The 16,405-nt window shown below is 38.5% G+C and overlaps 1 protein-coding gene across 1 annotated transcript in view; it reads left to right on the top strand.

Annotated features, from left to right (window-relative positions):
* CCDC87 (coiled-coil domain containing 87) overlaps positions 1 to 16,405 on the top strand; it is a 179,720-nt gene that overhangs the window by 95,852 nt on the left and 67,463 nt on the right. Inside the window, exon 11 of the mRNA XM_053719255.1 lies at positions 9,816 to 9,952. Within this exon, the coding sequence (XP_053575230.1) occupies positions 9,816 to 9,952 (137 nt within the window). The remainder of the gene's footprint in view (positions 1 to 9,815; positions 9,953 to 16,405) is intronic.

Below are 16,405 nucleotides of genomic sequence, written 5' to 3' on the forward strand. Positions count from 1 at the left end.
TAGACAGGGGTGTCCGCTCTCTCCACTATTATTTGCTTTATGCATAGAACCTTTAGCTAAACGAATTAGACAATCCCCAGATGTAACAGGTATATCTGTTGGAGGAGAAGAATACAAAATAGCATTATTTGCGGATGATGTGTTACTCTCCCTAACGAAACGATATCCTTACCAAATTTATATCTGATCCTCTCACAATTCTCGTCAATATCTGGTTATAAAATCAATATTGATAAATGTGAAGCTATGGCTATTAAACTACCAAACCACACTCAAAAACTTTTAGAACTGAATTATGATTTTTAAATGGGCTAAAAATACATCACATATTTGGGGGTCAAAATAACAAAACATTCCTCGGAATTGTATAAGACCAATTACATCCCAATGTTCAGAAGTATCAAACAAGATCTTCTGAAATGGAGTCAATATCGCTTCTCATGGTACGGGCGTATCTCAGCAATTAAAATGATGGTTTTACCTAGAATCCTGTACTTGTTCCGAGCTTTACCAATTAAAATAATTTCTAAAGAACTAGAGGAACTCCAGGCTATGATTTATACATTTCTGAGAGGCAATCGAAAAGCTAGGATAGCTAGAAGTATACTGACTAGACATAGACGGGTAGGAGGTCTGGGAATACCTAATTTAAAAAATTACTATCAAGCTGCTAGATTAGCTCAGACACTTTTATTGATGGGGACGGAGGAGAGGATCAGATGGGTCAAGCTGGAGATGGATATTAATGGATTTGCCACTCCAGAGGGGATGATTTGGGGCCCTTCTTCTATGACCACAAAACAAAATAAGACTTGCCCAATTACAACTCATATGATCACAAAATGGCACAAATTAACGAGAGGTTTATCCCTCTTGTCTTCTAGTTCCATTTACACACCATTTTAAATGTGTAATATCAACCTTACCATTTTCTACATTAACTAAATGGGAAAATAAGGGTCTCTATAGGATAGCAGATATACTAGAGAGCAGAAAAATAATGTCCTACAATACTTTGAAGGAATTAATTTCTCCCTACACATTATACTGGTACCAATATTTGCAGCTAGCATCCACTCTTCGTTCCTTTTTGGCACACTCAAAGGAAGGAGCTCCGACGGAGTTGGAACTCCTCTGTAAAATGAGAAAGAGACCAAAAAAAGCAATTTTGCGACTATACTTAATCATACAGAGGGCACAGACACCAAACATCTCACTTTACAATAAATGGGGACAGGATCTGGATACAAACATGGACAAAGAGGAGTGGAACTAACTAATGCAAACTTCTTTTAGGGGCCTTTTAAGTACAGACATGATAGAAAATTATTATAACACGGTATCAAGGTGGTACTTGACCCCGGTTATTACTTCACATGCGACAACTGAACGTTCTAATCTCTGTTACAGAGGTTGTGGGATAGTGGGAACTTATAAACATATGTGGTGGGACTGTCCTCATTTGAGGGAAACTTGGGAAGACCTATCTAAACTCCTTAGCACAATCCTAGGTGAGCCGATACATTTGACACTGTCGCAAGCTTTACTACATTAAAGAAATAAGAAAGTATATAAACCAATTTATTAAAATTACATGCACGGCCACTAGGATATGCATTGCACGTCACTGGAAAGTGGGTCCACCCACACGAGAAGAGATCATTGCAAAAATTATACATTTTTATAATATGTATGAACAGGCAGCCTATATACAAGACACCCAGCTGACTTTCCAACATACATGGTTCCATTGGATAATGTATAAGGCACAGAACTAACAAATAGATCACGTTGCTCACGAAGAAGATAAGATATGAGCGAAAAGACAATTCTGTGATGATAGCCAGATATATGGGTCCTGGTGGTCCGATGGGGGACCCTAATATGGAGGAGATACTTAGACAAGCATCAAATATAACTCTTATTCTTTTCCTTTTCTTTTGGTTAGTCATCTTTCCTTCCTCTTCTCTGATTACTCGACATTCAGTACATCCTCTCTTTCTTTTCCTCATTCTTTTTCTTTTCCTTTGGTACATTTTGAAGATAGGTGGCAATCTGCACCTCACTGACTTGCTATAATTTGCCCATTATACTTAAGTTCAATGTCCTTATATTTTGAAGGCTTAATTTTTGTTATACTTAGGGACTTGGATAGAGGGGTATGTAGTCTATTGACATATTAACAGAATTAGAAACTCATAAACCAATTGCGGTTAATTGTATATTTATGTAATGATTCTTTTCTGTTGTGTAGGTATATGTTTTTTCCTGCAAGTGGGCAAATTTAGAAATTGATGTTTTATATCAGATTGCTCAAACAATTTTTGCTTTTCTTTTTTTCCTTCTCCTTTTGTCTTCTTTTGTATTATGTAAAATTTAATAAAAATATTTCAACATAAAATTGTATTCTCTATCTAAATAATGAAAGAAAAATGTTGGCTTTCATGTCCCTTTAAGTTATATGTGGAAGGTACAAAGTTTTTTGGGATTTGTTCTTGTTCACTTTTAAGGCCCCCTAAGGAACAGAAGGCTATAGCTACGACTTTTGTATCCTGGCTTTAGGCTTTAATCAGAAAGGACTATTTAATCAGAAAGGACTATGTGGTGATGTGTAAGTGCCATCATGATTGTAACTATCAATGTTCATTCAACTACAGCAGTTGCTACTTCTTGGGCCTTTCTGAGATATGCTTCTCTTGACCAAATCTGTTAAGCAACTACTTAGCCTTCTGCCCCTAGTTGCATACTTTTTCTAAGCCATACCATTTTCATGTGTATGTCTGTGTTGAGGTGCTGTAGCTGCATTTGGCAAGAAAGTACTGTGGGCCATTGTGCCAGATAAATATCATCCATCCCTATTCTGGTGGGCTCTCAGACTTCACTACTTGTGTATTAGTTCCCACAAATGTGGCTTTGTAGACTATCACCATCATATGAAATAAAACCTAATTTATGCTTGCATGATATGAGAGCCCACAACCCAGGCCATTGATTGTTAGCTTCAGTTAGAAGCAAGTCATGTTTTGTACTTCACTTGCACAGCCTTTTTTTTTTTAGCTTTCCTACTCTGATTTTCCATATCTATAATTGAGAATGTCAGGGGAATGCTGGGAAATGGAGTGGAGCAAAACTCTTAAATGTTGGGTTGTTTTTGCCTCCTCCAGGTGAAAATAAATGTTTCTTTCATGTAATTAGCAAGAGTCCATGAGCTAGTGACGTATGGGATATACATTCCTACCAGGAGGGGCAAAGTTTCCCAAACCTCAAAATGCCTATAAATACACCCTTCACCACACCCACAAATCAGTTTTACAAACTTTGCCTCCTATGGAGGTGGTGAAGTAAGTTTGTGCTAGATTCTACGTTGATATGCGCTCCGCAGCAGGTTGGAGCCCGGTTTTCCTCTCAGCGTGCAGTGAATGTCAGAGGGATGTGAGGAGAGTATTGCCTATTTGAATTCAATGATCTCCTTCTACGGGGTCTATTTCATAGGTTCTCTGTTATCGGTCGTAGAGATTCATCTCTTACCTCCCTTTTCAGATCGACGATATACTCTTATATATACCATTACCTCTACTGATTCTCGTTTCAGTACTGGTTTGGCTTTCTACTTCATGTAGATGAGTGTCCTGGGGTAAGTAAGTTTTATTTTCTGTGACACTCTAAGCTATGGTTGGGCACTTTTATATAAAGTTCTAAATATATGTATTCAAACATTTATTTGCCTTGACTCAGGATGTTCAACGTTCCTTATTTCAGACAGTCATTTTCATATTTGGGATAATGCATATGAATAATTAAAAAATTTTCTTACCTTAAAATTTGACTTTTTTTTTTCTGTGGGCTGTTAGGCTCGCAGGGGCTGAAAATGCTTCATTTTATTGCGTCATTTTTGGCACTGACTTTTTTGGCGCAAATTTTTTTTTCTGTTTCCGGCGTCATACGTGTCACCGGAAGTTGCGTAATTTTTGATGTATTTTTGCGCCAAAAATGTCGGCGTTCCGGATGTTGCGTCATTTTTGGCGCCAAAAGCATTTAGGCGCCAAATAATGTGGGCGTCTTTTTTGGCGCTAAAAAATATGGGCGTCACTATTGTCTCCACATTATTTAAGTCTCATTATTTATTGCTTCTGGTTGCTAGAAGCTTGTTCACTGGCATTTTTTCCCATTCCTGAAACTGTCATTTAAGGAATTTGATCAATTTTGCTTTATATGTTGTTTTTTCTATTACATATTGCAAGATGTCCCAGATTGACACTGAGTCAGAAGATACTTCTGGAAAAACGCTGCCTGGTGCTGGATCTACCAAAGTTAAGTGTATCTGTTGTAAACTTGTGGTATCTGTTCCTCCAGCTGTTGTTTGTAATGAATGTCATGACAAACTTGTTAATGCAGATAATATTTCCTTTAGTAATGTTACATTACCTTTTGTGGTTCCGTCAACATCTAATGCTCAGAGTGTTCCTGTTAACATAAGAGATTTTGTTTCTAAATCCATTAAGAAGGCTATGTCTGTTATTCCTCCTTCTAGTAAACGTAAAAAGTCTTTTAAAACTTCTCATTTTTCAGATGAATTTTTAAATGAACATCATCATTCTGATTCTGATAGTGGTTCCTCTGGCTCAGAGGATTCTGTCTCAGAGGTTGATGCTGATAAATCTTCATATTTATTCAAAATGGAATTTATTCGTTCTTTACTTAAAGAGGTCTTAATTGCATTAGAAATAGAGGATTCTGGTCCTCCTGATACTAAATCTAAACGTTTAAATAAGGTTTTTAAATCTCCTGTAGTTATTCCAGAAGTTTTTCCTGTCCCTGATGCTATTTCTGAAGTAATCTCCAGGGAATGGAATAATTTGGGTAATTCATTTACTCCTTCTAAACGTTTTAAGCAATTATATCCTGTGCCATCTGACAGATTAGAATTTTGGGACAAAATCCCTAAGGTTGATGGGGCTGTCTCTACTCTAGCTAAACGTACTACTATTCCTACGGCAGATAGTACTTCCTTTAAGGATCCTTTAGATAGGAAGATTGAATCCTTTCTAAGAAAAGCTTACTTATGTTCAGGTAATCTTCTTAGACCTGCTATATCTTTAGCGGATGTTGCTGCAGCTTCAACTTTTTGGTTAGAAGCTTTAGCGCAACAAGTAACAGATCATAATTCTCATAGCATTGTTAATCTTCTTCAACATGCTAATAACTTTATTTGTGATGCCATCTTTGATATCATTAGAGTTGATGTCAGGTATATGTCTCTAGCTATTTTAGCTAGAAGAGCTTTATGGCTTAAAACTTGGAATGCTGATATGTCTTCTAAGTCAACTTTGCTTTCCCTTTCTTTCCAGGGTAATAAATTATTTGGTTCTCAGTTGGATTCTATTATCTCAACCGTTACTGGAGGGAAAGGAACTTTTTTACCACAGGATAAAAAATCTAAAGGTAAATTTAGGTCTAATAATCGTTTTCGTTCCTTTCGTCACAATAAGGAACAAAAGCCTGATCCTTCACCCACAGGAGCGGTATCAGTTTGGAAACCATCTCCAGTCTGGAATAAATCCAAGCCTTTTAGAAAACCAAAGCCAGCTCCCAAGTCCACATGAAGGTGCTGCCCTCATTCCAGCCCAGCTGGTAGGGGGCAGATTACGATTTTTCAAAGAAATTTGGATCAATTCAATTCACAATCTTTGGATTCAAAACATTGTTTCAGAAGGGTACAGAATTGGCTTCAAGATAAGGCCTCCTGCAAAGAGATTTTTTCTTTCCCGTGTCCCAGTAAATCCAGCGAAGGCTCAAGCATTTCTGAAATGTGTTTCAGATCTAGAGTTGGCTGGAGTAATTATGCCAGTTCCAGTTCTGGAACAGGGGCTGGGGTTTTATTCAAATCTCTTCATTGTACCAAAGAAGGAGAATTCCTTCAGACCAGTTCTGGATCTAAAAATATTTAATCGTTATGTAAGGATACCAACATTCAAAATGGTAACTATAAGGACTATCCTGCCTTTTGTTCAGCAAGGGCATTATATGTCCACAATAGATTTACAGGATGCATATCTGCATATTCCGATTCATCCAGATCACTATCAGTTTCTGAGATTCTCTTTCCTAGACAAGCATTACCAGTTTGTGGCTCTGCCGTTTGGCCTAGCAACAGCTCCAAGAATTTTTACAAAGGTTCTCGGTGCCCTTCTGTCTGTAATCAGAGAACAGGGTATTGTGGTATTTCCTTATTTGGACAATATCTTGGTACTTGCTCAGTCTTCACATTTAGCAGAATCTCATACGAATCGACTTGTGTTGTTGCTTCAAGATCATGGTTGGAGGATCAACTTACCGAAAAGTTTATTGATTCCTCAAACAAGGGTAACCTTTTTAGGTTTCCAGATAGATTCAGTGTCCATGACTCTGTCTCTGACAGACAAGAGACGTCTAAATTTGATCTCAGCTTGTCGAAACCTTCAATCACAATCATTCCCTTCGGTAGCCTTATGCATGGAAATTCTAGGTCTTATGACTGCTGCATCGGACGCGATCCCCTTTGCTCGTTTTCAAATGCGATCTCTTCAGCTCTGTATGCTGAACCAGTGGTGCAGGGATTACACAAAGATATCTCAATTAATATCTTTAAAACCGATTGTACGACACTCTCTGACGTGGTGGACAGATCACCATCGTTTAGTTCAGGAGGCTTCTTTTGTTCTTCCGACCTGGACTGTAATTTCAACAGATGCAAGTCTGACAGGTTGGGGAGCTGTTTGGGGGTCTCTGACAGCACAAGGGGTTTGGGAATCTCAGGAGATGAGATTACCAATCAATATTTTGGAACTCCGTGCAATTTTCAGAGCTCTTCAGTCATGGCCTCTTCTAAAGAGAGAATCGTTCATTTGTTTTCAGACAGACAATGTCACAACTGTGGCATACATCAATCATCAAGGAGGGACTCACAGTCCTCTGGCTATGAAAGAAGTATCTCGAATACTGGTATGGGCGGAATCCAGCTCCTGTCTAGTTTCTGCGGTTCATATCCCAGGTATAGACAATTGGGAAGCGGATTATCTCAGTCGCCAAACGTTACATCCGGGCGAATGGTCTCTTCACCCAGAGGTATTTCTTCAGATTGTTCAAATGTGGGGACTTCCAGAAATAGATCTGATGGCTTCTCATCTAAACAAGAAACTTCCCAGGTATCTGTCCAGATCCAAGGATCCTCAAGCAGAAGCAGTAGATGCATTGTCACTTCCTTGGAAGTATCATCCTGCCTATATCTTTCCGCCTCTAGTTCTTCTTCCAAGAGTAATCTCCAAGATTCTGAAGGAATGCTCGTTTGTTCTGCTGGTGGCTCCAGCATGGCCTCACAGGTTTTGGTATGCGGATCTTGTCCGGATGGCCTCTTGCCAACCGTGAACTCTTCCGTTAAGACCAGACCTTCTGTCGCAAGGTCCTTTTTTCCATCAGGATCTCAAATCCTTAAATTTAAAGGTATGGAGATTGAACGCTTGATTCTTAGTCAAAGAGGTTTCTCTGACTCTGTGATTAATACTATGTTACAGGCTCGTAAATCTGTATCTAGGAAGATATATTATAGAGTCTGGAAGACTTACATTTCTTGGTGTCTTTCTCATCACTTTTCCTGGCATTCTTTTAGAATTCCGAGAATTTTACAGTTTCTTCAGGATGGTTTGGATAAGGGTTTGTCTGCAAGTTCCTTGAAAGGACAAATCTCTGCTCTTTCTGTTCTTTTTCATAGAAAGATTGCTAATCTTCCTGATATTCATTGTTTTGTACAAGCTTTGGTTCGTATAAAACCTGTCATTAAGTCAATTTCTCCTCCTTGGAGTTTGAATTTGGTTCTGGGGGCTCTTCAAGCTCCTCCGTTTGAACCTATGCATTCATTAGGCATTAAATTACTTTCTTGGAAAGTTTTGTTTCTTTTGGCCATCTCTTCTGCTAGAAGAGTTTCTGAATTATCTGTTCTTTCTTGTGAGTCTCCTTTTCTGATTTTTCATCAGGATAAGGCGGTGTTGCAAACTTCTTTTAAATTTTTACCTAAGGTTGTGAATTCTAACAACATTAGTAGAGAAATTGTGGTTCCTTCATTATGTCCTAATCCTAAGAATTCTAAGGAGAGATCATTGCATTCTTTGGATGTAGTTAGAGCTTTGAAATATTATGTTGAAGCTACTAAGAATCTCCGAAAGACTTCTACTCTATTTGTTATCTTTTCCGGTTCTAGGAAAGGTCAGAAGGCCTCTGCCATTTCTCTGGCATCTTGGTTGAAATCTTTAATTCATCATGCTTATGTTGAGTCGGGTAAAACTCCGCCTCAAAGGATTACAGCTCATTCTACTAGGTCAGTTTCTACTTCCTGGGCGTTTAGGAATGAAGCTTCGGTTGATCAGATTTGCAAAGCAGCAACTTGGTCTTCTTTGCATACTTTTACTAAATTCTACCATTTTGATGTGTTTTCTTCTTCTGAAGCAGTTTTTGGTAGAAAAGTACTTCAGGCAGCTGTTTCAGTTTGATTCTTCTGCTTATAATTTCAGTTTTTTTCATTATAAGATTTAAACTTTATTTTGGGTGTGGATTATTTTCAGCGGAATTGGCTGTCTTTATTGTATCCCTCCCTCTCTAGTGACTCTTGCGTGGAAGATCCACATCTTGGGTAGTCATTATCCCATACGTCACTAGCTCATGGACTCTTGCTAATTACATGAAAGAAAACATAATTTATGTAAGAACTTACCTGATAAATTCATTTCGTTCATATTAGCAAGAGTCCATGAGGCCCACCCTTTTTTTTGGTGGTTTTGATTTTTTTGTATAAAGAACAATTATTCCAATTCCTTATTTTTTATGCTTTCACACTTTTTTTCTTATCACCCCACTTCTTGGCTATACGTTAAACTGATTTGTGGGTGTGGTGAGGGGTGTATTTATAGGCATTTTGAGGTTTGGGAAACTTTGCCCCTCCTGGTAGGAATGTATATCCCATACGTCACTAGCTCATGGACTCTTGCTAATATGAAAGAAATGAATTTATCAGGTAAGTTCTTACATAAATTATGTTTTCACGAAGGCATACATTTTGCCAACTGCATTTTGTTTCTTTGAACTCCCATACTATGTTTTTTTTTGCACCGCACTTCTGATAATTTGTAATGGCTATTTTTTTTAGCTCAGTTTTGATTTACTTTCCATAAAACTATTTCTTAAAGGGACAGTCTAGTCCAAAATAAACTTTCATGATTCAGATAGGGCATGTCATTTTAAACAATTTTCCAATTTACTTTTATCACCAATTTTGCTTTGTTCTCTTGGTATTTTTAGTTGAAAGTTTAACCTAGGAGGTTCATATGCTAATTTCTTAGACCTTGAAGGCCATCTCTTTTCAGAATGAATTTTAACAGTTTTTCACCACTAGAGGGTGTTAGTTCATGTATTTCATATAGATAACACTGTGCTCGTGCACGTGAAGTTATCTGGGAGCAGGCACTGATTGGCTAAACTACAAGTCTGTCAAAAGAACTGAAATAAGGGGGCAGTTTGCAGAGGCTTAGATACAAGGTAATCACAGATGTTAAAAGTATATTCATATAACTGTGTTGGTTATGCAAAACTGGGGAATGGGTAATAAAGGGATTATCTATCTTTTAAAACAATAAATATTCTGGTGTAGACTGTCCCTTTAATTAATTAAAATGATAACATATGATACAGGCACAGCACCATTGTGTAGTCTGGACAGTTCTTGTATTAGCTTATTTGCTAAATAAATAATGATAGATTTTTTTATTTATTTTTTTTATTTTTTTTAGGATTTGTTAACAGAACCCTTTGCTACAAAAGTTGACTTCTCTAAATGTGTTAGCTCATCAACATTGAACAGAAATAAAAATCAGCGTGTGATAAATACAAGTCTGGACTCTCTAGCTTTAATTGACAAGAATAAAAGGTAATTGCAAAAAATCTGGCTTCTTTCAATTATGTGAAGTTTTTTTATTCATATCCCAGTTATTTTTGGAAACTCGTTTTATTTATCCTTGTAATGTCTACTAAACTGATTTTGGCCAAGGTGTCCAAGATAATAAATAGTTAAACAAAATAAAACATATATGCAATATAAATTAGCATGCAGTGCTGATTAGGGATGAGCTATGGGGCTAGGTTTACAAAGGCTTCTCTTCAAGCTAAAATGTTGCATTCAAAAGATAATCAATGAAAACTTCCTATTATCAACCCCCAATGAAATACTTTGCACACTGCTCCTCTCTATGCTTTCCTAAAGGGGGCGGTAATGGAGTGTGAGATTACTCACATGCTTTTTTTTTTGGAATGCTGGGTATTTGCAGAATTCAAAAACTTTAATGGCTTTCATAGTAAATTAAAACTGTAATGCTTTTAAAAGTAAATTAAAGAATACAATAAAAATGCATTGCATCACATTTTACGTTTTAATAAACTTTGTTTGTTTATTATTTTATATTGAATTCATAAAGTCCTGCCTCACTGTTCAGTTGTAGTTTACACAGCAAGCTGCTTTCTGCTAGATTGCCCATAGACAGTAATGTACATAATTATCAAAAAATTGGTAGAGTACAGGGCATGAGAACTACACCTATATGATGCCCAGTATTCCTTAATAGGAATAGAGGTGTGTTACAGACTACAAATTCTAGAAGTACTAAGTTGAAGCTTCAACTATTAAATAAAGTCTGAACCCAAAGAAATGTGTAGTGCAAAATATAATTACCACAAAATATAACTTTTATTTACATATGTTAAAATATAAGTATAACGAAAAAAATGTTTTCCTAAATAGTTGCTATATAGCTGTGCTACCACTTTAAAAATACTTCATAACATAATATTCTGAATTATAGACATTTATAACGGGTCATTTGAAGTATTTTTAAAGTGATAGCACAGCTATATAGCGACAATTTAGGAAAAATATTTTTTTCGTTATATATTTTAAAATATGTAAATAAAAGTTTTATACACACTAATTCATTTATTTGGGTTCAGACTCTCTTTAATAGTTGAATCTTTAACTTAGTGCTTCTAAGTAATATAATATACTATAATATAGTAATATACATAAGATTGTAATTAGTAAGTATGAGTCGAAATAAACAAATCACTAACTTATTATGTAAAGGTAATATTTTTTTTATTTCTAAACTCCAACTCTATTCTTTGAAATCACTGTTACTAATCGCTATATAAAGCTTACTGACTGCAGTCATTGTAAATAGTGAATCTCAATAATGTTGTCAAATCACTCTTTACATAGGATATAACATGGAATTCCTTAAGTGATAAACTGAGCATGCAATGACATGGGACAGTGTTTCCCAAAAATACAAAACAAATATATTACATACAATATAAATAATTAAATAATATAAAATATTAATAGATTGATTAAAAAATCTCTTAGGTAGATTGTCTATTTAAGAAGAAATCACCTCAATTGCCTTTCATTTTTTTGGTGGGTGTCCAATATGCTAATTTAACCTTAAAGGGATACTAAACAAAACTTTTTTATTTACTGATTCAGATAGAGCATGCAATATTAAGCAACTTTCTAATTTACTCCTATTTCAATTTCTCCAACATTGGTGTGTCCGGTCCACGGCGTCATCCTTACTTGTGGGAATATCTCTTCCCCAACAGGAAATGGCAAAGAGTCCCAGCAAAGCTGGCCATATAGTCCCTCCTAGGCTCCGCCCACCCCAGTCATTCTCTTTGCCGTTGCACAGGCAACATCTCCACGGAGATGGTTAAGAGTTTTTGGTGTTTAAAATGTAGTTTTTTATTCTTCTATCAAGTGTTTGTTATTTTAAAATAGTGCTGGTATGTACTATTTACTCTGAAACAGAAAAGGATGAAGATTTCTGTTTGTGAGAGGAAGATGATTTTAGCAGACAGTAACTAAAATCGATTGCTGTTTCCACATAGGACTGTTGAGATGAAGTAACTTCAGTTGGGGGAAACAGTTAGCAGACTTTTCTGCTTAAGGTATGACTAGCCATATTTCTAACAAGACTGTGTAATGATGGGAGGCTGTCATTTCCCCTCATGGGGACCGGTAAGCCATTTTCTTAGTCTCAAACAGAATAAAGGGCTTAATATGGGCTATAAAACTGGTAGACACTTTTATGGGCTAAATCGTTTGCTTTATTTGGACATTTTATACATGTTTATGCTGATAATTCACACTTATAAACTTGGGGAACGTTTTTTAACGTCAGGCACTATGTTAGACACCTTTTCCAGTCAGGAAGGGCCTTCCCAGTTGTAGGCTGAGCCTCATTTTCGCGCCATTACTGCGCAGTTGTTTTTTGAGAGCAAGACATGCAGATGCATGTGTGAGGACCTGAAAGTGTTTGGAAAAGTTCCTAGAAGGCGTCATTTGGTATCGTATTCCCCCCTGGGCTTGGTAAAGTCACAGCAAAGGCTGTAGCTGGGACTGTATAGGGGTTAAATTTGTAAACGGCTCCAGTTCCGTTATTTTAAGGGTTAAAGCTCTGAAAATTGGTGTGCAATACTCTTAATGCTTTAAGTGGTGAAATTTTGGTAATTTTTGTACAATTCCTTCATACTTTTTCACATATTCAGTAATAAAGTGTTTCTGTTTAAAATTTAAAGAGACAGTAACGGTTTTGTTTTAAAACGTTTTTTGTGCTTTATTGACAAGTTTAAGCCTGTTTAACATGTCTGTGCCTTCGGATAAGCTATGTTCTATATGTATGAAAGCCAATGTGTCTCCCCATTTAAAATGTTGTGATAATTGTGCCATAGCGTCCAAACAAAGTAAGGACAATACTGCCACAGATAATGAAATTGCCCAAGATGATTCCTCAAATGAGGGGAGTAGACATGATACTACATCATCTCCTACTGTGTCTACACCAGTTTTGCCCACGCAGGAGGCCCCTAGTACATCTAGCGCGCCAATGCTTATTTACCATGCAACAATTGACGGCTGTAATGGATAACTCCATAGCAAATATTTTATCCAAAATGCCTGCATATCAGAGAAAGCGCGATTGCTCTGTTTTAAACACTGAAGAGCAGGAGGGCGCTGATGATAATTGTTCTGTCATTCCCTCACACCAATCTGAAGGGGCCATGAGGGAGGTTTTGTCAGATGGGGAAATTTCAGATTCAGGAAAAATTTCTCAACAAGCTGAACCTGATGTTGTGACATTTAAATTTAAATTAGAGCATCTCCGCGCACTGCTTAAGGAGGTGTTATCTACTCTGGATGATTGTGACAACTTGGTAATTCCAGAGAAATTATGCAAGGATGGACAAGTTTCTAGTGGCGGACATAGTGAATAAGGAGTGGGAGAAGCCCGGCATACCTTTTGTTCCCCCCCCTATATTTAAGAAATTATTTCCTATGGTCGACCCCAGAAAGGACTTATGGCAGACAGTCCCTAAGGTCGAGGGGGCAGTTTCTACTCTAAACAAGCGCACTACTATTCCTATCGAGGATAGTTGTGCTTTCAAAGATCCTATGGATAAAAAATTGGAAGGTTTGCTTAAAAAGATTTTTGTACAGCAAGGTTACCTTCTACAACCCATTTCGTGCATTGTTCCTGTCACTACAGCAGCGTGGTTCTGGTTCGAGGAACTAGAAAAGTCGCTCAGTAGAGAGACTCCATATGAGGAGGTTATGGACAGAGTTCACGCACTTAAGTTGGCTAACTCTTTTATTTTAGAAGCCGCTTTGCAATTAGCTAGATTAGCAGCGAAAAATTCAGGGTTTACAATTGTGGCGCGCAGAGCGCTTTGGCTAAAGTCTTGGTCAGCGGATGTATCATCCACGACAAAATTGCTTAACATCCCTTTCAAAGGTAAAACTCTATTTGGACCTGAATTGAAAGAGATTATCTCAGACATCACTGGGGGAAAGGGCCACGCCCTTCCTCAAGATAGGCCTTTCAAGGCCAAGAATAAGTCTAATTTTCGTTCCTTTCGCAATTTCAGGAACGGACCGGCCTCTAATTCTGCATCCTCTAAGCAAGAGGGTAATGCCTCACAGCCCAAACCAGCCTGAAAGCCTATGCAAGGCTGGAACAAGGGTAAGCAGGCCAAGAAGCCTGCTGCTGCTAACAAAACAGCATGAAGGAGTAGCCCCCGATCCGGGACCGGATCTAGTAGGGGGCAGACTCTCTCTCTTTGCTCAGGCTTGGGCAAGAGATGTTCAGGATCCCTGGGCACTAGAAATAGTTTCTCAGGGTTATCTTCTGGAATTCAGGGAACTACCCCCAAGGGGAAGGTTCCACATGTCTCACTTATCCTTAAACCAAATAAAGAGACAGGCGTTCTTACATTGTGTAGAAGACCTGTTAAAGATGGGAGTGATACACCCAGTTCCAATAAAGGAACAAGGAATGGGATTTTATTCAAATCTGTTCGTAGTTCCCAAAAAAGAGGGAACTTTCAGACCAATTTTGGATTTGAAGATCCTAAACAAATTTCTCAGGGTACCATCGTTCAAGATGGAAACTATTCGAACGATTCTACCCACTATCCAGGAAGGTCAATTTATGACTACCGTGGATCTAAAGAATGCGTACCTACATATTCCTATCCACAAAGAACATCATCAGTTCCTAAGGTTCGCCTTTCTGGACAAACATTACCAGTTTGTGGCCCTCCCATTCGGGTTAGCCACTGCTCCAAGGATTTTCACAAAGGTACTAGGGTCCCTTCTAGCGGTTCTAAGACCGAGGGGCATTGCAGTAGTACCATACTTGGACGACATTCTAATACAAATAATACAAGCGTCGTCCCTGTCAACAGCAAAGGCTCATACAGACATCGTTCTGGCCTTTCTCAGATCACACGGATGGAAGGTGAACATAGAAAAAAGTTCTCTGTCTCCGTCAACAAGAGTTCCCTTCTTGGGAACAATAATAGATTCCTTAGAAATGAGGATTTTTCTGACAGAGGTCAGAAAGTCAAAACTTCTAAGCACTTGTCAAGTTCTTCATTCTGTTCCACGTCCTTCCATAGCACAGTGCATGGAAGTAGTAGGGTTGATGGTTGCAGCAATGGACATAGTTCCTTTTGCACGAATTCATCTAAGACCATTACAACTGTGCATGCTCAAACAGTGGAATGGGGACTATACAGACTTGTCTCCAATGATTCAAGTAGATCAGAAGACCAGAAATTCACTCCGTTGGTGGCTGACCCTGGACCATCTATCCCAGGGAATGAGCTTCCGCAGACCAAAGTGGGTCATTGTCACGACCGACGCCAGTCTAGTGGGCTGGGGCGCGGTCTGGGAATCCCTGAAAGCTCAGGGACTATGGTCTCGGGAAGAGTCTCTTCTCCCGATAAACATTCTGGAACTAAGAGCGATCTTCAATGCTCTCAGAGCTTGGCCTCAGCTTGCAAAGGCCAGATTCATAAGATTCCAATCAGACAACATGACGACCGTTGCGTATATCAATCATCAGGGGGGGAACAAGGAGTTCCCTGGCGATGAAAGAAGTGACCAAAATAATTCAATGGGCGGAGGATCACTCCTGCCACCTATCTGCGATCCACATCCCAGGTGTGGAAAACTGGGAAGCGGATTATCTGAGTCGTCAGACATTCCATCCGGGGGAGTGGGAACTCCACCCGGAGATCTTTGCCCAACTAACTCAATTATGGGGCATTCCAGACATGGATCTGATGGCGTCTCGTCAGAACTTCAAGGTTCCTTGCTACGGGTCCAGATCCAGGGTTTCCAAGGCGACTCTAGTAGATGCACTAGTAGCACCTTGGACCTTTAACCTAGCTTATGTATTTCCACCGTTTCCTCTCATTCCCAGGCTGGTAGCCAGGATCAAACAGGAGAGGGCCTCGGTGATCTTGATAGCTCCTGCGTGGCCACGCAGGACTTGGTATGCAGACCTGGTGAATATGTCATCGGTTCCACCATGGAAGCTACCTTTGAGACAGGACCTTCTTGTTCAGGGTCCATTCGAACATCCAAATCTGGTCTCCCTCCAGCTGACGGCTTGGAGATTGAACGCTTGATTCTATCAAAGCGTGGGATTTCAGATTCTGTGATAGATACTCTGGTTCAGGCCAGAAAACCGGTAACTAGAAAGATTTACCATAAAATGTGGAAAAGATATATCTGTTGGTGTGAATCCAAAGGATTCCCATGGAATAAGATAAAAATTCCTAAGATTCTCTCCTTTCTACAAGAAGGTTTGGAGAAAGGATTATCTGCAAGTTCTCTAAAGGGACAGATCTCTGCTTTATCTGTCTTACTACACAAAAGACTGGCAGCTGTGCCAGATGTTCAAGCATTTGTTCAGGCTCTGGTTAGGATCAAGCCTGTTTACAGACCTTTGACTCCTCCCTGGAGTCTAAATCTAGTTCTTTCAGT

Source organism: Bombina bombina, chromosome 6, assembly GCF_027579735.1.
Source record: "Bombina bombina isolate aBomBom1 chromosome 6, aBomBom1.pri, whole genome shotgun sequence".
NCBI classification, from domain to species: Eukaryota; Metazoa; Chordata; class Amphibia; order Anura; family Bombinatoridae; genus Bombina; species Bombina bombina.